The following is a 23550-nucleotide window of genomic DNA, read 5'->3' on the forward strand; positions in this document are numbered from 1 at the left end:
AGGGGCCGGAAAAATATGGCTGGAAAATGAGGAGCATCACATTAATAGCTACAGATACTTTTATACGTTATAAAACATTATAACGACATATGAGTGCATATATTGTCTTATTTTATCAAGTAAAATATAAGTTATAGGTTTACTCAACAGCCTAATAGTTCATAGAAATTCAGGTAGAAATAGGTTAACTCAGAGTTCCACAGCTTATCAAAAAACAATCCTTATTTTATTAGGCTGCCTATGGCTTGATGTTGTTTTTAAGGAGCGCCGTCTCTGCATATATTTCTCGACAACACTCGACCTGCATCAGCGACTGTGCGCACGAGCGGATCTGTGCGAGCAGGCAGCGCGAGGAAAGCGGATTTTGGACGGAGACACAGCGACATTTTTCTTATAAATGCACCGGTCCGGTTCCGGTACCGGTCCGGTTCCGCTCACACCACGAGTCTGAAGAGTGCAACAGCTTATCAAAATACAGTGTCAACTTTCCGTGTTTTCAAAGTAGAAAGCGGCATCGTGGTGGTTTAACGAGGCAGAACGGCATCAGAACAACATCAAGCGCATAAAGTACGCGAAGAAGAACGTAGCGGGAGCACGCGGCGAGGATTGTTGCGGCCGCGCGTCTTGCGGAGCAAGTCTACTGTGCTGCGCGGAGGCGCTCCTAATGTAAATGATTATTGATTTATGAATGAATTGATAGGTGGCTTATTTTTGGCGTATTGATTTTTTTTTTGGCCTGACGAAGGGGGGATGTTGTCCAACATGAAGGAGGGGGGGATGTGCTGTCCAACATGAAGGGGGGGCATGTTGTCCAACATGAAGGGGGTGAGACAAAGAAGGAGGGGGATGTGTTGTCCAACATTAAGGGGGTGGGATGTGTTGTCCAACATGAAGGAGGTGGGACATGTTGTCCAACATGAAGGAGATGGGACGTGTTGTCCAACATGAAGGGGGTGGACTTGTTGTCCAACATGAAGGAGGTGGGGCGTGTTGTCCAATATGAAGTGGGTGGACTTGTTGTCCAACATGAAAGGGGGGGAAGTGTTGTCCAACACGAAGGGGGGATGTTGTCCAACATGAAGGAGGGGGGGGACGTGCTGTCCAACATGAAGGGGGTGAGACAACGAAGGAGGGGGATGTGTTGTCCAACATAAAGGGGGTGGGATGTGTTGTCGAACATGAAGGGGGGGGAGTGTTGAAAAGGGTGTTGAAAAGGGGGAACATGAAAAGGGGGGTCGTGTTGTCCAACACGGATGATAGCTTCGCTATCACCCTCCTGTCACCACCCACCTCCACTTGGCTGAGTGAGCGCCCAGGACAGAGCTGGCTTTCAAGCATCATATAGTGGCTCCACCTGCTGTAGTGTGATGCTGCTGCATGGACTGCCTTGGTCTACGGTGACGTTGGAGATAGATCCATCTCAACGCAGCTGCACCTTCTACCATGGATACCAATACTGTTAATATTAAGAATATTCCATCTGCTGCTCTCATCAGTTGACTGTGAGCATTCACCTTTAATTAGATTAACCAGATTTTAAACCTAAACCAATGATATTGTTTAACATTTAAATCATTCTCCTCTTTGCTTCGCCAGACGCACTAATGTGACCCTCCTCTGCCCGTTCACCTCCAGTCTCCATCACATCAGTGCCCAGTCCTGCTCCACATCATTCAACTCTTCACCACCAGTTTGTTTGACTAGTGTGAGTGCTCTGTACTGTGCTCAACCACAGTTAAAGAGGTATGCTATGGCACGGTACAGTTGCTCATGGTACACATGCGTATGCAAGGTGGACATTATGTAAATCCTAGGCTGCTAATTAACTATGTAAAGCAATGCGTGTCGTATTACGACGTGACGACTAGGGCTGAAACGATTACTCGAGTTACTTGAGTAACTCGATTACAAAAAATGCTTGAGGCAAAATTTGAAGCTTCATTAAATTCCTCGTTGCTGTGCCTGTAACACCTGTCTACCCTCCCGTAACACCTGTCTCACCATCTCCGTCCGAGCTGGTGTCGCAAACTTGGTCTCCCTTTCTCCACGGGCGGGCCAACATTATACATTTACTGCAAAGAGTACAAGCAGAGCCAGGCTTGTTTGTGTTGCGATTTAAATAAAGAAAAAAAATCCTCATTTATCTTTAGCTTTTTTTTCTTTCTTTTTTTCTTATCTTTATTCCTGTATATAGTGATTGACCGAATGTGTAAAGAAATTAACAGTGTATATGAGAACTATATACAATGTTAATTTTTTATTCGATCACTCTATTAATCGATGGAATAATCGGTAGATTACTCGATTACAAAAAGATTCCGTAGCTGCAGCCCTAGTGATGACGTATGTACAAGAGGTAACCATGCTCAGGCCGTTTGGGCTGGAGCAGTGTGAGTGCAGGACGGCAGGGGAGGGGGGACAATCGTGCTTTGGCACAACTGGGCCTAGTGTGCCCTAAGTCTTTCCTGATTGAAATATATTTTAATATTTTTAATTACAGGAAAGAAGCTCAGAGGACTACATCTCGTACAACACAATGTACAACACCAACACAGCTGTTAGCACATGTTTCATCATATATGTAACATTATCTGATCTGACATTTACCACACTTTTCGGTGTGTCCTCTTTATAATAACATATTTACACAACAGTTTTACCACAAAATGCGACTTTATTGATGATTTTCTAAACTGACAAAGACATATCTGGAACATGTGGTATCTACGTTGATACATCCCAAAGACATCAAATCTGGCCTTACCTCTTGGTACTTGTTCACTTGGGGCCACAGACTGACTACCGGTCCCCTGTCCATCTTCTTGACAATGGCTGACATATTGATATATTTGTCCAGCTCAATGATCTTCTCCATCCACTGGATCTTTGTCATACCATGGTCTGAAAACAGCATAATGTTCAACTGGTTCACCATGTTTTTCTCCTGCAAGAATATCACAAGCAACAGAAAGATGGAAAATAAACTAAATGACAGAACAAGCAGCATGTATGTAGTAATTGTATGAACAATAGTAGTTATATCACTAACTTTGATTTTGCTGTTGAGTTTCTGCATAACAAGATCCAGTTGCTGCACAGCTGTTTTGACCTGATGAGAGTCTGGACCAAAGTGATGGCCCTCCACATCGATTCTTTCGTAATATATTGCTGCCATGCTCGCTTCACCTGAGCTACAAGCACACGCACACACACACACACACACACACACACACACACACACACACCTTTAGGTATCTGCTGCTACAATTCTAAATAGTAACATTATTGTAAAATCTTATTGTTACGATCACATGAAAACTGGACTTGAGAAACTATGAATTATACATTTTTGAGAATACTCAATCCAGTCTCACGGAAGATTGTGAAATAGTGAGGACATCGACTTGATTTTCAGCATGTGGACGCCTATCATCGTTACCTGTTTTTTTCCGTATCCAAAAACTTTATTTTAAAATAATTTTTCAGTGTTGAAGCTGCTAATATCTGCTGTTTAAAACGTTGGTGACCTCACTGTCATGCTGTTACATGTCTGAACTACTACCTAATTAACCCTCCCCACTTATAGCCTGAAAATATCAAGGGCTTATGGGAAATAGTGTTTGTTAAGGTCACACAAAACTATGGTATTAAATTGTCTTTCAAAAAACTATCATCTTTATCTAAACATGTGAAGCAAACCACACAACAAACTGTTGATGAAGGATCTGTCCCTAGACTGAACTTTGGTTATTAGCATTGTTACAAATGTCAATGGGATGCTGAATGAGGTTTATTTCTGGTGCAGAACATGGAAATTCCTGTTTCACTTCAGGTCTCTATAGATTTAATCAAAGCATAACATTTGCTGATCTTTCCCTGTTCTCAAAACTTTGTTATATTTGAACATTAGATAATCCTTTATATATATCAATTAAGTAAAATACATAAGTTAGTAAACATATATATTAAATAAGTAGACAGTAAGAAAGTAAATCTAAAAATGTAATTGTAGACAGATGAGTGGTTGAGTTCACATTATTGTACATATGAAATAGGAAATAGGTATTGCACAGTGGTGTACATTCATATCGTTGCACATAAATAAATGAGTAAATTAATTAATCACTTGCCAGTTTTCATGGCAGTCATGTCTCAAGTTGACAGCTCTTTTCTATGTTAGGGCTAAAGGTGAGCCATAGATCACAGGACATCATTGTGTTGTTTACCTCAGCACATCGAGAGCATTCATTAGCGACTCTGTGAGTTTGTTCTCTGATGGGTTGTAGATGTTTTCCTCACAGAATGATGGACGGACACCCAGAATCTCCACCACACAGCCTGAAGACACACAGGCCTGGAAGTTAGTTCTTACTCCAACAGTAAGCGTCATCATTGTGCTCAGTAGGCCAACTTAGTGGTACGATGCAAATAGCTCTTCATCTTATAGACCACACAAGATTTGGCTTCACCTTCACCTACTTCTACAAGTACGACTGGGTATCGTTGAAAACACCACCTTTAAATGCTAATGAGCTCCGTCTCTCATCGCCTACTTGGAGAGCGATGGAGAGGATGGCGCTTATGCTTGCGGCAGCAGGCGCCAATGTTTACGGTGGATGTATCACTATGGCTCGCCTATGTGGCTCAGGTGACTCCCTTTGTTACGTAACAACGGGAGCTGAATCTGAACAGCCTGTAGGAGCTCCGTTGTACCAGTGGGGGGGCTGCAGAGACCATGCAGGAGTCGCTTGTCTTCCTCATTCTGGGAGTAGGCAGGCTCAGGGAGGACCAGTTTATAGGTGTAGAGACCAGAGAAAAACAATTTTTCATTATATGGGACCTTTAAAAGCAGAGACAAGACAAACATTCCCCTGCAAACATCAGAAAGGTTTCAACATGTGATCCATAGTGGACAATGTCTCCTCTATATTCATGTGCCGCCACTAATATTTCAGGGTTTCCCGCAGCGCTTTCCTGTTAAGGCGGCCGCCTTAACAACAAAGGGCTGCCGCCTAAACTAACGTCTTAAAAAAAAAAGAAAAAGAAAAAAAAAAAAATCCATATACTAGCATTATTCGCCGCAGTGTTTCCCCTACCATTGTACAGGCCGGGCAGGGCCTCCAGGCATAGGCGTAATTTATGGGGGGGATGGGTGGGTTGCAACCCACCCAATAATCCAAACCAGCCACCACAACCCACCCAATTTGATATCATAATTATTGATATTGAATGTTAAGCATTATAATCACAACAGTGCGGTAGATTTTCTCAATTTACCAGTAAAAAATAGTGACGTTTGTCTGTGCCCCCTCCCGCTCTGAGATTTGGTTTCGCCCACCTTGCCGGACCTGCGCTTCTCTACTGTCTCTCCGGTCTCTCCCCGCATCAGCGGTGGTATGAAGAAAGCACGCGAAAAAAAGCAAAAGAATAAAAGTATCTTCCCAACAGGAGGTAGCTACTGCTAGGGCTCCAGTGCCACCTCTCACGAGTCAAATCATGTTACTGAACAAAAGTTAGTTTGTCCCCCCCCCCCCCCAGCCGGCGAGTTCAACAGTGCGTGTGCGTATAGCCCCGTTCACATACGCCACTACTCGCCACTCGCTTTCTCGCTGAATTCTACTCGCTGGCAAAAAAAAATTCACTGCCGCCGGCGACTTCAAACGGCAACTATCTGTGGAACTCTCTGTTGACGTCAACTGTCGATCATCTCTATTCTACATTGTGATTGGTACTCGCTTCACTCACATCGCAGAAAGTTAAAATAATTTGATCTCCGATCGACCACATCGCATCGCCTGTCCTGACCACATTCCACTAGAACACATTCACATTAATTGACAGCTGTCTCTCAGAGATGGGCGAGTGGCGACGTATGTGAACGAGGCTTTAGTCAAAACCAAAACATCAAGGAAGGCTGAGGAATAGTCACCCACTTATATTATTATTATTATTATTATTATTATTATTATTATTATTATAATAATAATAAACAAATTGTGTTTTAGTCATTTTTGTTTTCATCTTTTCTTGAATGCTTAAACTCATCAACCCCATTTAGTATGTCAACATTTGTATCAGTACCAGCAGTTTGTAAGAAATTGGTCAGTAATTGATATGTCATATTTTGTTTCTCAGAATTCACCAAATTGATGCATTAAAATGAAATTATTTAAAATTTTCTCCCGGGGGGGCATGCCCCCGGACCCCCCTACAGGATCGCAATCCCCCCACCATAGTCTCCAAAGATATATATATATATACACCTGCTTCACAGGCGGAAATCTCAACCCCCCCAATGTTCAACTCAAAGTTACGCCCTTGCCTCCAGGCCAAAAAGAAATTAATATATGCCAAAAATAAGCCACCTATCAATTCATTCATAAATCAATAATCATTTACATGGGGGGGAGACACCCCCTGTGGGGGGAGGATTGTTTTTGATAAGCTGTGGAACTCTGAGTTAACCTATTTCTACCTGAATTTCTATGAACTATTAAGCTGTTGAGTAAACCCATAACTTATATTTTACTTCATAAAATAAGACATGCACTCATATGTCGTTGTAGTGTTTTACAGTATCTGTAGCTATTAATGTGATGCTCATCATCCCCCCCCCCCCCCCCTGACAGACACCACCTTAACTAACACATTTTCTGGGGGAAACACTGCATTATCCTTAATATGCTCTGCTTTCGTGTTTCTCACACACACACACACACACACACACACACACACACACACACACACACACACACACACACACGCACACACATCAGAGTACATTAGTGGAGTGGAGCAGTGAGCTGTCCGCCCCTGCGCAAAGCCACACCAGGCCGTTCCGCTCATGATCGCTGAGTGCTCAACTCAGATTGCATCCGCTCCACTGATCCTTGCAGGTTTGTCTGGGGGTCATGGGAGCTTTCCTTCTCTTGCCCTTTGGGGTTTTTGTAGCAGTCAGGATAACAGTCAGCACCTGCAAGTCTGAGGTTCTCGGCCTGAAGACGAGGGATTACTCTCTCGTCGGGTTAGAAGTGAGTTGCTACCCCAATTAAAGGAATTCAAGTATGTTACGAGTGATGGTAGAATGGAACGTTAGCCATTTAGCAGTCGGTTTCCATTTCAAAACTGACTTATGGTTATGAATTTTGGTTAGTGACAAAAGAATAAGATAAAGGAGGGGTGAGGAGCTCAGACATCCAAGGAGTTCAGAACAAAGCTACAACATGCTGGAGAGATTATATATCCTTATATTATATATGAGAATGCCTCGGCATCCCCCAGCAGGTTCTGGAAAGTGTGCAACTTGACTACCTTGCTTGTCCTGCTGCCACAATTTTCCAGCCCTGGATTATTGGCAGGAACTGACTGTACTTGAATTTGACAAACTTTTGACAAACGTTGTTTGCTGTTGTTTTTTTTCTCTGTCATAACTTATTTTAAAGGACAGTATAGTAATGAAAAGCATGGGAAAGGTAAATGATAGGGGGCAGGAGGGGGTGACAGAGAAGACTCATGTAGGGCCCTATGATGTCAGCGGAAAACGTGGACAGAATGGTGGAATTTTACTAAGAGAATGAAATTGAATGTTAAATGCAGAATTTTGTTGAATTTGCTAAATCTGGATACAATTTCTAAAAATCTGCATTTATCACCACACCTCAGCCGAATGAAAAGAAAAAAAAACACTGCAGAGAGTCTCTACTGTGTTTTATTGTAATTCACGGCACACCGCTTTATCCAGCGTCTATCCTCTCTGTCTGTTTCACCGAGGGGCAGGGCTTAGAGACACACACACGCAGTGATCGATAATCATATCGAAGACGTTTATTATAAGTTTTCTCTGAGTTTTGTCAACATAAGAATGAGTCGACTCGCAAGAATCCGTGTGATGAGCAGCTACAAACAGAATCTCACATCAGAAACGAAGTGATTCACAACTGAAAGTGAAACTGAAATAGGGGGGGGGGGGTATGATTTAAAAACTGTAACTTGACTGTATGAACGACACCCATGAATGTACACCAATCAGCCATAACATTATGACCACCTTCCTAATATTGGGATGGTCCCACTTATGCCACCAAAACTGCCCTGACCCTTTGTGGCATGGACGCCACTAGACCTCTGAAGGTCTGCTGAGGTATCTGGCACTATCTGGTCTGTGGACAGGGGTCAGCATGGGACCCTGACTGGTCTGTGGACAGGGGTCAGCATGGGCACCCTGACTGGTCTATGGACAGGGGTCAGCATGGGCACCCTGATTGGTCTGTGGCCAGGGGTCAGCATGGGCACCCTGACTGGTCTATGGACAGGGGTCAGCATGGGCACCCTGATTGGTCTGTGGCCAGGGGTCAGCATGGGTACTGGTCTGTGGACAGGGGTCAGCATGGGCACCCTGACTGGTCTGTGGACAGGGGTCAGCATGGGACCCTGACTGGTCAGTGGACATTAGAATATTTAAAAACTATTAATTAGAATGTATTTATTGTGACTTCCCAATTAATGATTGCACATGCATGTGTCTCACCAGGCCAGTAGTACATGAAAACCTTCTTTCCCAGTTTCTGCAGGGTCACCCATAATGGCTCTGATCCATCCCACCAAAGAGGCAACCGACTGTCAAGGTTGGTCTCCATTAGAAACTGCTTCTTGGAGGCTTCATCCCACATGTAGTTTCCAGTCATCTGATGAATGTCACAGTGCCGGCCTGACAAAAATCAACATGAATAATATTAAATAGCAGAGTCTGAGTATCCAAAGAAAAAGATCATTTTGCACATCAAGAAAGCATATCATTTTTACATATAGATGTTGAAGTATAAGACTGTGGAAATACATAATTATAAAGATGACACAACTAGGGGTGTGCGATATTGACAAAAAATAATATCTCAATATTATGGGTGATTTTGCCGATAACGATAATTGATGATATTTTGCATCCCTAATAAATGGGCTTGTAAAATCCTTGTATTGTACTAGCTCGCTCTTGTTAATGGTATATTAGAACATATTATAGTTTTATAAATAAAAATAATGTATTTAAGAATAACATTTATTGATATCAAACAGTGCAAGTATAAGTAAACAATTTCAAAGTGGCCTACAGAATTTACCAACAAAAACTGGGAGACAAAGACGAGTACCAGGACAAGAGAGAGGAAGCAGGTACCAGGTAGTGTTTTTTTTGGCGGCCTGTTTTACTAGTCTTTGTCTCAAGCTATCATTTTAGTTTTTATTAGTTTTAGTCACGTTCTTATTTTAGTCAGAATTGTCCATGACTATTTTTGTCTAGTTTTAGTCGACAAAAACTGATGACATTTTGTCTAGTTTTAGTCTAGTTTTAGTGGACGAAAACTGATGACATTTTAGTCTAGTTTTAGTCAAAGATTGTATTTAGCAAACCCATTTTACAATTCAAACAAGGTTATCCATCCATCCATCCATTGTCTACCGCTTATCCTGTATCCAGGGTCGCGGGGGGGCTGGAGCCGATCCCAGCTATCATTGGGCGAAGGCAGGGTACACTCTGGACAGGTCGCCAGTCCATCGCAGTATCCATACATATAAGTCAATCAACAATCAATCTTTATTCCAGACACAGTAATATTTATTGGCATTATTTTATTATTTCTCTTTCTTTCTTCTCTTTCTCTTATGTAGCAACTGCAGCTGTAAAATTTCCTGAGGTTTTACTAAAGTATTCTGATTTCTACAGAAATGTATGGACAAATATAAATAAATGCGATGTGAGCTTTAATTTCCCAGCTTGGGATCAATAAAGTATATCTATCTATCTATCTATCTATCTATCTATCTATCTATCTATCTATGTGGTCACAAATTACAGATAGCCTACAGATCGCGTCTAACAGGATGTAACTTTTTCTATGACTTCCTGTCAAATCTTCGAAGGCCAATGGAAACTGTCCGACTGGACTGTTCTCTGGACTGTTCTCTGCCTGCTTTCGTCTGCCTTCCAGACAAGGCGCAGTTCATCTCGAACGAGCCTACTAATAATAACACGACTAAACGAGACTAAACATAACATTTCGTCTCGCCTCGTTTTGGTTAGCGCAAATGGAGAAACATTTAAGCATAGTTTTTATTTTGCAAACCACATTTAGTCTCGTTTTTATTCGTCTACAATATTGCATTATATATTTAATTATCGTTATCATCACATGACCAACATTTTCGTAGCGTCTCGTCTCGTTTTCCTCACGTGATAAAGGTTCGTTGACGACGATTATTTATTTCTTTTTTAATAATTTTCATTAACGAAAGCAACACTAGTACCAGCACAGGGGAGAAGAAGACGGAGTACCTGGACAATGGAGAGGAAGACAAGTACCAGGACAGGGAAGAGGAAGACAAGTACTAGGACAGGGGAGTGGAAGAAGAGTACCAGGACAAGGGAGAGCAGTGTTTCCCCTAGAATTTTTTTCAGGCCCGGTGGTACCCACCGAAAAAACCCTAAACAGACGAGACGTGTGGGATGGTGTATTGGTGCAGTTAGATTAAGTCAGGTGGCACAGCAAGCAGTCTGCAATTCTGCAATTATTATATTTGCATTCAACATTTTTGTTCAACCAGAGTGTATTCAAGATCACAAGGAGAGAGTGACTTATTAAGGTGCTGGTTGATGGAAAATTAGGGACCGGAAAAATATGTCTGGAAAATGAGGAGCATAACATTAATAATAGCTACAGATACTGTAAAACACTACAACGACATATGAGTGCATTGTCTTATTTTATCAAGTAAAATATAAGTTATAGGTTTACTCAACAGCCTAATAGTTCATAGAAATTCAGGTAGAAATAGGTTAACTCAGAGTTCCACAGCTTATCAAAAACAATCCTTATTTTATTAACATAGGCTGCCTAAATCAGTAGCGTGCCTCGGCTCCAGCACAAACGGGCTTTGGCCCGTTAGCCGGTTGTACATACGTCATCACGTCCTAATACTTCACACGCATGGCTTGATGTTGTTTTTAAGGAGCGCCGTCTCTGCATTTATTTCTCGACAACACTCACCTGCATCAGCGAATGTGCGCACGAGCAGATCTGTGCGAGCAGGCAGCGCGAGGAAAGCGGATTTTGGACGGAGACACACAGCGGCATTTTTCTTATAAATGCACCGGTCCGGTTCCGGGTCCGGTACCGGTCCGGTTCCGCTCACACCACGAGTCTGAAGAGTGCAACAGCTTATCAAAATACAGTGTCAACTCCGTGTTTCAAAGTAGAAAGCGACATCGTGGTGGTTTAACCAGGCAGAGCGGCATCATAACAACATCAAGCGCGTAAAAGTACACGAAGAAGAACGTAGCGGGAGCGCGCGGCCTGGATTGTTGCGGCCGCGCGTCTTACGGAGCAGTGCTGCGGGGAGGCGCTCCTAATGTAAATGATTATTGATTTATGAATGAATTGATAGGTGGCTTATTTTTGGTATATTGATTTTTTTTTTTGGCCTGGCGGCAGGTCTCCTTGGCCTGGCGGCCCGCCAGGCCTGTACAATGGTAGGGGAAACACTGGGAGAGGAAGACAATTACCAGGACAAGGGAGAGGAAGACTAGTACCAGGACAAGGGAGAGGAAGAAGAGTATCAGGACAGGGGAGAGGAAGAGGAGTACTAGGACAAGAGAGAGGAAGCCGAGTACCAGGACGAGAGAGAGGAAGATGACTGCCAGGACAAGGGAGAGGAAGATGAGTACCAGGACAAGGGAGAGGAAGAAGAGTACCAGGACGAGGGAGAGGAAGACGAGTACCAGGACAAGGGAGAGGAAGACGAGGACTAGGACAAGAGAGAGGAAGCCGAGTACCAGGACGAGGGATAGGAAGACGAGTACCAGAACGAGGGAGAGGAAGACGAGTACCAGAACGAGGGAGAGGAAGACGAGGTGAGGCGACAGTGCCACCCACTACACCACCGTGCAGCCCCCAAGGAAATCATATTCACAGTGTGAGATTAATCCAAGAGTACGACGGGTGCTTCCCTGCTTGTTGGCCGCTGCTTACTGCGAGACGAAACAACATTTTAATATTTCGTCTTGCCTCGTTTTGGTCAATGCAAATGGAGATACATTTTAGCATATTTAATTTTTTAAACCACATTTAGTCTCGTTTTTATTCGTCTACAATACTGCATTATCTACTTAATTATCATTATCGTCACATGACCAGCATTTTCGTAGCGTCTCGTCTCATTTTCCTCCTTCCTGATAAAGGTTTGTTGATGACGATATTCAGTCATAATTTTCATTAACGAAAGCAACACTAGTACCAGGACAGGGGAGAAGAGGACGGAGTACCTGGAACAGAGAGGAAGACGAGTACCAGGAAAGGGGAGAGGAAGACAAGTACCAGAACAGGGGAGTGGAAGAAGAGTTCCAGGACAAGGGAGAGGAAGAAGAGTACCAGGACAGCGGAGAGGAAGACGAGTACCAGGACAAGGGAGAGGAAGATGATTATCAGGATAAGGGAGAGGAAGATGATTATCAGGATAAGGGAGAGGAAGAAGAGTTCCAGGACAAGGGAGAGGAAGATGATTATCAGGATAAGGGAGAGGAAGAAGAGTTCCAGGACAAGGGAGAGGAAAACGAGTACCAGGACAAAGGGGAGGAAAATTAGTACCAGGACAAGGGAGAGGAAGAAGAGTATCAGGACAGGGGAGAGGAAGAAGAGTACCAGGACTAGGGAGAGGAAGATGAGTACCAGGACAAGGGAGAGGAAGACGAGTACCATGTTATCTTGCAGTAATGTCCTGTTGCAAATAAGCCTTTACTGCAGCACTTCTGTCTCTGTCTTCTTTTTTCTTTATAAACCGTACGTTCTATAAAGCTACTCTGAGATTCAATCATCTTTTGTATTGAATTTCTGCAGCAAAATAAACAAAATGCATGCATTTACTAAACCCAACACAAATGTAGAGAGGCTTCCAAAGAAACTGCAGAACAAAACACAATCTATGATCTCAACAATATAGTGTCTATTGTAGAAGGGCAGACCTGACACATATACAATAATGCAGTTTCTGTAATTCCATCTGATGCTTGTGTTAATGACATTGTAATATGATTGACTAAATGTTCCTGTTGGAAGAGAATATGTGTTGTAGACAGAGTATTGTGTAAGTGTATTATTGTATTTTTGAAAAGTAATGTTGAAGATTATTTAACAATGTGTGATTTTGAGCATGAAATTAACTGTTTTGACAATTGTGTGTGGTAGGTGTGTTGGTGTGTTAAGAGTTTAGGAAAATTGTACAGTATTGAACATTTTTTTAGTGATCATAAAAAACTGTAAATGACAGTACACCCCCTCAAACTCCAAGGATGCAGTGAGGGTGCACTCTCACTAGGCCAACTGTACCGTGCCCAGCCACGATTGAGCCTAAAGTCCAGATTGTTTAACTAGTGTTCGCCGAACCGAAAAGCCCCGCCCCCTTCATTCAGAGCTCTGCTCAGAGTGAATCAGGAAGTAAGCATTGACAGGAAGGCCGTCCAATTATTTTCTCTGCCCGACTGCTTTTGATTGGACGGGGTTTTTACAGTCCTGCCACGGCAACAGATGACATTTTAGATTGTTTTTAATGTTAGAGCATTTTATGTATTCATTGCTATCCGTATGTTACTAGGATTTCAAGTAATATAACAGAAAGTGTTTCTGAATACAATCACCTACTGAACCTGGTCACCTAGTGTGTGTAGGCCCATAGTCACTAAATTGATTCGTACCGTGCCACGACACGATTGTCCCCCGTCGGCTTGAGCTCACATTGCTCCAAGCCCAACCGGCGTGTTCTAGTCCTGCTTTATGTGTAAAATATCCTGAGATCATTTTTGTTATGATATGAAACTCTAAATAAAATTTAATTGAATGTTCTTCTTGGTGGAGGAGATCTTTCAACAGAAAACAAAACTGTTTTTCTGTTTGGGTTGTAAAAAAGAAAAAGAAAACAAGAGACCTGTTTAATTGTTTTTCCATTTCCCCTTTTTCTGTTGTTTTTTAAACATAAAAAATCAGATAAACCAAAAAAACAAGGGTTGTTTATCTGATTTTGTTTTTCAACAAAATAACCAAAGAATAAACGATACACAAATTCACTAGTTACCATTTAGTTCAAATTCATTCAAACATATTTCTCTTTGAATGCGTGAAGCCTGTCCTACAGTCAGACTCAGAGCTGTGACTCACTGACAGAGATTTTATAGTCTTTATGAAATATTTTACACACTATCCATATCATGTCATTCCTAATAATAATAGCAATATTGTCGTTGTTATCTCCATGTAAAGCTTTTAAGCATATAAATAGATAGGGTACCTGTCATTAGTGAGTAGTAATTAGGGTACGACAAACTCGGGAAGTCCGGTGTCGTGTAGTCCACTTTCACTCCGTTGCGCACGAGCTCTCGAAATCCGGGTAGATGCTGTAGGTCATCCATGTAGTCATATCGGAATCCATCGATCAGCAACACGAGCAGCGGACGGCCCGCGACACACTGCTGTCTCGCTGCGAACAGCAGGAGCAGCGAGAAGAGACGAAGGCACGGAGCGGCGGCGTGTCTCGCGGACATGCTTTGTATCGGGCAGCGCTCCCCCAAAATGGAGAAATGACCGACAGGCAGGCAACATGCTGACGGTGGGCGGGCCTACGGCCCAGCCATATCCAGTTGGCAGCGACTCGCCCTGGGGGTCGAATTAAACGTTGCTCTCGGGGATCCCTATTTTCCGGCGAGCACCAGGACTTCCCAGGTCACGTGCACGCGCATACGTGCGCGGCAGCGCGGTCAATAAAAGGGTCACTGTGAAAAACTTAAATTCAATTTAATATATAGTGTCATAGGTTAATTGGTGACTCTAAATTGCCCATAGGTGTGAATGTGAGCATGAATGGTTGTTTGTCTCTACATGTTGGCCCTGATAGACTGGCGACCTGTCCAGGGTGTACCCTGCCTTCGCCCAATGACAGCTGGGATCGGTTAGTTTTATGGCAAAGCATACTGAAGATTAGAGTGCTTTTCATTATGTGTGTAGTTGGTTAGACACAAATCTGGTAATATGAATGATGTGTGTGCCATTTGGAGCAAAAGTTTGATTTTGATAATGCTGTATGTAGGTTTGGTTGCAATGCTTTATTTTGCAGGATATATGAGGTATTGTGCAGTTTGGGTGTTTTTGATAAAATCAGCCTAGTTTGCAAAATTGTGTTTTAGCAATTAAATTACAATTATTAGCAATTAAAAACTGTAATCAGAGTTATTCTTTGGACATGCTGTATTTTGTTAATCAAAGCCACCTAGTGGCCGATCAGCATCTATTTTGATCATGAGGGCCCAAAGACTATTTGTTCAAAGTTTCGTGCTTGTCGTACTCTTGGCCTAGGAAAAGAGTTCAGGTAACAAGTAGATGTAAGAATTTTAAATGTGCGATGTACGGTCAAAGCAGCAAGTTGATCATAATGGGAGATTTATCATGGTGGCATGTCTTTGGCACCCCACTGTTACAACACATGTGCACTGGTACAAACCTCAGCAAAATTGCAACAGCTTGCGTCTGTGCATTGACTTTACATGTAATTCGGTCCCATGAAAAATGTGCATGAAATAGGGTTATGTCAATTGTTTAATTACATGTGAACGCCCCTTTAGAAAGCGGAGCAACACAGCTGCAGCCAAGAAGAGACAGTTGGTCTGGGAAGCAACTGCTGCCTGAATCAATGCTGAAGACTGAATCCATCCATCCATCCCTCCATTGTCTACCGCTTATCCTGTATTCAGGGTCGCAGGGGGGGCTGGAGCTGATCCCAGCTATCATTGGGCGAAGGCAGGGTACACCCTGGACAGGACGCCAGTCTATCGCAGGGCTGACATGTAGAGACAGACAACCATTCACGCTCACATTCACACCTACGGGCAATTTAGAGTCACCAATTAACCTATCTCCTACCTAAGAGATAGGAGATAGGCTCGCTAGCAGGTTTGCTTCAACAAACCCTGAGTTTCTCCCTACATGTCTCCGCCTTTTTCCGGAATCTGAACCAACTCTGAAAAAATGTGCTGTCCTTTCATCGTCAACCTAATCGATATGGAAATAAAAGTGATTCTAGCAGCTTTGCGTCGGGAGAGAATTTTGATTACCTTTCCTTCCAATCACATTAGATATTATCTAAACAATATTCTCCCACATTTTCAACATTTCATATCGCGGACATAATCCGCAACCAGATTCTTTGCGGAGGTAGTGTTTTTGCGAACGGGAGATTTATAAAATGTTTAGGTACATTTCTGTGTTGAAATACCTGCTTATATTTACTGTTTAATATGTGAAATATGATTAAAATCATATGCCTTAGTCAACGTATTTGCGCAATATTCTTATGCTTAATTTTCAACTGGCACCACTTTCTTTCTGTGCCTGGGGGGATTACACCCAATGAAAATGATAATTTATGTGATGCACTACTTTGTGAACTACGGGAGTTGTACCCCTGTCGCCTGCGCCGTGGGCGGCGTTGTTAACCATTACACCACAGTGTTGTTCTGCAAGGCCAAAAATAAAGACTTATTACCTTTAGATCAATCGACTGTTTCATTCAGTTTTACACATTAGCTCGGACAGTAATTGTCTGCCACGCCAACTATCGCTACTTTGCTGCAGTTACATTGCTCCGCTTTCTCAGGATGAGCTTGTTTTCTACATAAACACTCAGTAATATCTAATAACGCTCTCCCCGTTGCCATGGTGAATCGTAGTATCCACTATCTATAAAGAGTCGCAGGCACGCGCCATAAGGTACAGACACACCAACTCCGGCAGCAGACGTCAAGTCAACGGATCCCATTCATTGTCTATGTAGAGCAGGAGCTCCACATGATGGATACGGCACTCGAATTGACGGCCCTGTCGCCGTACGTGAATTTGCATAAAGGTCGATGGATTGAACTTTATGCAAACGCAGTGCCGCCGGCTCCAGAAACTTCGTTCAAACTATCAAACTAGGCAGTGTTGATCAAATATGAATCCAGATTCTGTTACTGCACTACACATTTCCCGCCTCAAATGTTTTCAGAAACATGCTTTAGCGTGTAGTTTAACTGTAAAATGAGATCGTTTGTGGGCCGTCCGCCATGTTGGAAACGGCAGAGCGAAACTCAAGTCCCGCCCACTTGAACACAGACCCGCCCACTCGCCGGTGCGTTCGACCGTCCGTTGCGTTGTGGGTGACAAATTAAGACACTTTGTGTACATGTTACATCTTTATTACAATTCGCAGCAAAAGAACTAGTTCTTGTTCAACATTCTTGCTGCCTGGAAGCCACATCGCGATACATGGTTTAATTAAATCGATTCAGATCATATTTAAAAAAATAGATTTGACTCTATTTAAAAAAAAAATCACGGCATGCCTAGTTGTACATTATTCGAATTGTGATTTGAATTGCATCGTGATCCCTGAATCGTGATGCAAATTGTATCGTGAGTGGCATGCCTAACCTTTATAATAAATGTTTCTTCCACTCATAGCTGAGCAATTTCTTTTAGTTTCAGATACAGTTCAGTTGCAGACTGCCAGTAATCTGCCTTCTGTAAATGATTGCTCTCCATGGCCAAGTCCAGGTACTCCTGCATGTTTGCATCCCCACATGGAGCTGTTGTCAGGTGAGCCTCAGGAAAGGCATCCAGTTCAGCCTGGTCGATTTGACCAAACTATACCACCAAATATTACCTGTGTGGTAAGTTAGTAGAGCTCATTGGGCACTCCTCCTGGACATGATGCTGTTTTGGAGGGTCGGATCCTGTGACTGTTCCATAATCCAACACACTCATCCAAGTCTTTCTGAATAACATCACCAAAGCAGTATCTCAGTAGACACTGATGCTCATGACTCCCGTTGAAGTATCCGGCGTCTCTAAGGTCTGCAAATAGCTCCATCCAGAACTGACTCCTACAGAAATCAATCAAATAAATGATCATTTTAAGCATATACATATTGTGGCGCCCGCGGGACAGAGGTAAGGAGGAGGGAACCGGGGAGCATAATAAATAACGTGTATGTACCGCCGTGGCATGTGACAGCCACGGCCCTGTTGCCACCGCACTCTATCCCTCCAAGGCACCGCGCAGTGAACGGACGGCGGACCATATATGGAGTTCCGATTGCCCATCGGAATCACCGGCGTGGAGGAACACGGCTGGGAGGAAATCAGTGCAAGATGACAGGAGGGGATAAAAGGAGACGACGGAGAACACGTTCGTGTGGAGAGTAAGGAGATGATGAGAGAGAGAGAGAGAGAGAGAGAGAGAGAGACAGAGACAGAGACAGAGACAGACAGACAGACAGACAGACAGACAGACAGACAGACAGAGAGAGACAGACACAGACACACACACACACACACACACACACAACTAAAAGCCCTGTGTATGACCCGCTTCTGGAAGAGAACCCCCGGACCCCCTCCCTGATCGACCCCCGGACCGTCTGACTACCCGCCTCTGCTTCGACCCCCGCCTGCCTGACCGCCGCCTCTCCCGCCAAGCCCCGGACCGTATGACTGCCCGTCCCCGTGTACCGAACCCCGCTCTCGCCCAACGACGTCGCCTCAGCCTCAGCCCCCTCAAGCCAGCCCCGCACTCCACGGCACCGACAGCATCCCTGCCACAGTATTTAATAAAGAACATTAACTGTGAATTTGGTGTGGACAGCCCTCTTTTCCCTGAAATTGGTCACGTAGCGCCTTCTCGTAACCCCGGAGGCGCCCAATTATGTTTTTTTTTTTTGAATATTTTATTTTCAAATGTTTCAGTTTTTATGTAGACAAAACACAGCGACAGAAGAGAGAGAGAAAAAAAGACAACAACAACAAAATAACACAAAACAACAGAGCTGCCAGACACAATTAAAAATGTGTCTTAGATGAATATAATATTGCCGTTATCTACATGGCCAGGTGTTACAGAGATACAAGTTGCAGTGCAGTCAAGAGCACATCTCTGCAGAAAAGGATTACACGTCTTTAAGATAGTCATTGAATGGACCCCAAATGCTCAGAAAGCGGTTTTGTGTTTTAGAGTTGTGGAAGCGTATCCTTTCCATCTGGATAATCACAGTCATTTCGTTGAGCCATTTTCGAAAGCAAGGGGGAGTGGGGGATTTCCAGTCCAGGAGAATAATTTTCTTTGCAGCAACCATGCCCAGCATTAGTGCTTGTTGTATCCCAGGCGAGTACCTGAGGGCATTCTCCGAGCACCCAAAGAGCGCCAGCTCTGGGTCAGGGGCAATGTACAAGTTATAGACCAGACTAAGCCACTGAAACACATCACACCAGAACTTATGCAGTTGAGGACATAACCAAAAAAGATGCGATAACGAACCCTCTGCACCTCCGCATCGGTCACACAGTGGAGAAAGTGATGGATAGATTCTATGCAGTTTAAGTTTAGAATAGTATAGTCGATGAACGACTTTAAATTGAATCAATTTGTATCTAACATTGATAGAACAGGTATGAATTCTAGTCAAAGCTTGGTTCCAGGTATCGTCAGACACCTCAAGCTCCAGCTCATTAGACCAGGCTTCTCTAAGGTAATGAGTGGATGCGGAGGTGGAGAACAAGGACACAAAGCGAGATATTAGGTGCCCGGAGTCAGGAGGGAGCAGCATGAGATCATAGAATGGGCAACTTGTTGGCATGGTTTCAAAGTTTGGAAATACACCTTTAACATAGTGCCTGACTTGGAGATATCGAAAGTGATGAGAATTCGGCAAATTAAACTTTGTTGTCAGCTGACCAAATGAAGCAAAATGTTTGTGTACATATAGGTCTTCGAGGGCCACAAGTCCACTCTCTCTCCAGTCTGCGAACACCCTATCCGCCTGAGATGGTAAAATTGAATGGTTATGGCATATAGGAGTGTGTACAGAAGTATTCGGCAGCTTGCAAACGCTTCTTATCTGGTTCAAGATCCTAAGGGAGTTTCTCAAAATAAAGTTGTTACCAATAAGTTTACAAGGAGACTCTATCTTGGAGAAAAGTAAGGTGCAGAGGGAGGAGCCCTGTACCGCTGTGGCTTCAATGTTTAACCACAGGTTAAACCCTGTGTTTAACCACAGGGTTTAACCACTCAATGAGTCTAGTTTCTTAAAAAATGCTGAGGTGAGAAAGATTGGCAGATTCTGAAATAAGTATAAAAACCTAGGGAGGGTCACCATCTTGATTGCATTGATACGCCCCACCATAGACAGTGGCAGAGTTCTCCATTTCTCTATGTTGCATTTTAGCTTCAGGATCATATCAGCATAGTTAAGTTTAAATAACTGCTTAGGATCACGGGATATTTTAAGCCCTAGATACGTGAAATGATCTTTCGCTAGCGTAAATGGCGGTGCGTCAAGAAAACATGGGTCTAGACTGTCTGATAGGGGCATGAACTCCTACTCCTACCCCAATTGATTGTATAGCCAGAGAGGTTGCCAAATGAGTTAATGAAGTCAAGCAAAGGGGGGACAGACGCCTCTGGATCCGAGAGATATAATAATGTATCATCCGCATAAAGGCCCACCCGGCTTTCTATCTCCCCTATCTTAATGCCCTTGATGCCAGGATGACTCCTGATCCCTATCGCAAGGGGCTCCAGGGCCACATCGATGAGCAGGGGCGACAGCGGGTCACCCTGCCTGACTCCTCGGTGCAACCCAAAAGGCCCAGATTTATCATTATTGGTGAGGATGAAAGATTTTGGGCAGAGGTATAACATCTTGACCCAGGTAATGAAGGAGTCCCCAATTCCAAATCTCCTAAGAGCTTCAAACATAAAAGGGCACTCTATTTGATCAAATGCCTTGGCCGCGTCGACCCCGGAAATGCATTGTTCTCAGCGGAGTCCTTGATCATCCTAAGCAGGAGCGGGGCGAGTGTTTTATGAAATGCTTTATAAAACTCGCAGCCAAACCGTCTGGGCCAGCTGCTTTACCAGAGGGAAATTATTTAATTGCCTCAACTAACTCATCCTCCGTGAAGTCTGAATCAAGTTCAAACCTGGATGACTCATTTAGTGTTGGCAGGCTGAGGGAGTCAAAAAAATTAGCGAGATCTGTATTAGTTGCTCTAGATTTAGCAGTGTATAATTCTGAGTAAAAGTCTTTGAGGCGAGTGTTTATTTCCTTAGGATTGACCAGCAAGTCTCCTGTTTTGGATTTTATTTTATAAATTGCACGGCTCGCCTGGGCACCCTTCAACTGTCTGGCCAGCAGCCTCTCTGGTCTATCACCTAACTCGAAGTGTTTTTGTTTACTTTTAAGTAGGAGTTTGCCAATGGTTCCACTGAGAATGCGATTGTATTCATATTTCAACTTCAAAATCTTGTTATAATCTTCCTGTGACAGGGAGTCCCTATAGGACTGTTCGAGAGTTGGAAGTTCGTTTTCAATTTCGACCAGACGACGGCGCTGTTCTCTTTTCTTTGATGCTTCGAACGAAATTATATGGCCTCTCATAACTACTTTGAGGGTTTCCCAGAGCGTTGAGTCTGACACGTCACCTGTGTCATTGGTCTCAAGGAACTCTCCCAATCGTGCAGACATGTAATCCACGAATACTTGCTCAACAAGTGGTCAACAACCATGGATTAAAGCGCCAGCAGTTTGTTTTGGCAGGGAAAGCATCAATTTTAAAGATACTGGACTGTGATCTGATATCAATATATTATGATATTTAGTCTGTACGATTTTAGGTATTAATTTTGCATCCACTAAAAAATAATCAATCCTTGTATATTGTCACGATCGGGCTTGGAAGCAGGAGGTGAGGACCCAAGTGCAGTAAAAAAGGGTTTTATTCAAATCATTAACTAAATACAAACCAAAAACTAAGACTAAAACAAAGTATCAAACAAAGGAAACCACAAGGGCAAAAACGGTCATCAACGAAACACTTACAAAACAGGAACCAAAACACAAAAGGACACGGGAGGCAGAAGCGAATAAATCCAGGGACGAGACGTGGGGCAGCAGACAGAGTGGCAGAAACAGACAGCGACATCGACAACGACAATGATCCAACATGAGACAGGGGAAACACACAGACTATATACACAGGGAGGCAGGGAGCTGACGAGGGACAGGTGAAACACATCAGGGCAGGCATGGTAATCAACACGAGAGGGAGGGGGAGTCAAGACAGCGGAAACAACAAGGACCAGGAAGTACGAGACAGGGAATCACACCAAGGGCAAAATTACAAAATAAACCAGGGAATCAAAATCAAGAAAACACAGATCAAAACAAACACAGATCATGACAGTACCCCCCCCCCCTCAAGGGACGGATCCCAGACGTCCCCAAGATTCATGATACGTAGGGCGGGTGGAGGGGGCCTGGGGGCAGGGCTCAGGAGGCCGGGCATGAGGGCGACCTAGCGGGCGGGACCACTCAGGAGGCCGGGCATGAGGGCGACCTAGCGGGCGGGACCGCTCAGGAGGCCGGGCATGAGGGCGACCTAGCGGGCCGCTCAGGAAGGCGACGTGGAGCAGGCGTAGGACGGCCCCCCGTCGGAACAGGAACGGGTGACGAGCGGACCTCCCGAAGGCTGCGTGGAGCAGGCGTAGGACGGCCCCCCGTCGGAACAGGAACTGGTGACGAGCGGACCTCCCGAAGGCTGCGTGGAGCAGGCGTGGGACGGCCCCCCGTCGGAACAGGAACGGGTGACGAGCGGACCTCCCGAAGGCTGCGTGGAGCAGGCGTGGGACGGCCCCCCGTCGGAACAGGAACTGGTGACGAGCGGACCTCCCGAAGGCTGCGTGGAGCAGGCGTGGGACGGCCCCCCGTCGGAACAGGAACGGGTGACGAGCGGACCTCCCGAAGGCTGTGTGGAGCAGGCGTGGGACGGCCCCCCGTCGGAACATGAATGGGTGACAGGCAAACCCCCAATAGGCTGCGAGGAGCAGGTGTGGGACGGTCACCTGTCTGGGCTGGTGACGGACGGGCCGCCGACTGAAGACCACTGGAGAGTGTCGACCGGACCGCCGACTGAAGACCAGTGACCGAGACATGGGCTAGATGCTTGGCTGTGGCTAAGGCCTGGGCTGGATGCTTGGCTGTGGCTAAGGCCTGGGCTGGATGCTTGGCTGTGGCTAAGGCCTGGGCTGGATGCTTGGCTGTGGCCTGGGCTGGATGCTTGGCTGTGGCCTGGGCTGGTAGCATGGCTGGAACTGTGGCATGGACTGGTATCTTGGACGGGCGGGCCTCCGCTGGAACTGGTGACGGACGGACCCCTGTCAGAACCGATGTGAGCAGCATCGGGGAGGCTCGCTTCCTCGTGCCGCCCCTCCTCGAGGCCGGCAACCGACGAGCCAACTGCCGGTTAGCCAGCTGGACGCTCCTTGGCCCTCCCAGGGCCAGGCGAGTACCCCAAAACGGGTTGGGGCCGGAGCTGGGAAGCTGCTTAGCGGGGGAGGGTGATGGCCGGGTATCAGCGGCGGAAACAAAGTTTGTAACCCAGTCAGGCAGAGAGCCCCTGAGCCACGGCCTGGAGGAAATCAGCT

The 23550-nt window shown here is 44.6% G+C and overlaps 1 protein-coding gene across 1 annotated transcript in view; it reads right to left on the minus strand.

Moving 5' to 3' along the window:
* enpp6 (ectonucleotide pyrophosphatase/phosphodiesterase 6) overlaps positions 1–14636 on the minus strand; it is a 67433-nt gene extending 52797 nt beyond the window's left edge. Inside the window, exons 1-5 of the mRNA XM_084009565.1 lie at positions 14329–14636; positions 8528–8707; positions 4227–4338; positions 3050–3191; positions 2765–2944 (exon numbers count right to left, since the gene is read on the minus strand). Coding sequence (XP_083865691.1) covers positions 2765–2944; positions 3050–3191; positions 4227–4338; positions 8528–8707; positions 14329–14581 — 867 coding nt within the window. The 5' untranslated portion in view covers positions 14582–14636. The remainder of the gene's footprint in view (positions 1–2764; positions 2945–3049; positions 3192–4226; positions 4339–8527; positions 8708–14328) is intronic.
* Positions 14637–23550: the final 8914 nt, after the last annotated feature.

The sequence above is a fragment of the Eutrigla gurnardus genome (assembly GCF_963514095.1).
Source record: "Eutrigla gurnardus genome assembly, chromosome: 5".
Classification (NCBI taxonomy): Eukaryota; Metazoa; Chordata; class Actinopteri; order Perciformes; family Triglidae; genus Eutrigla; species Eutrigla gurnardus.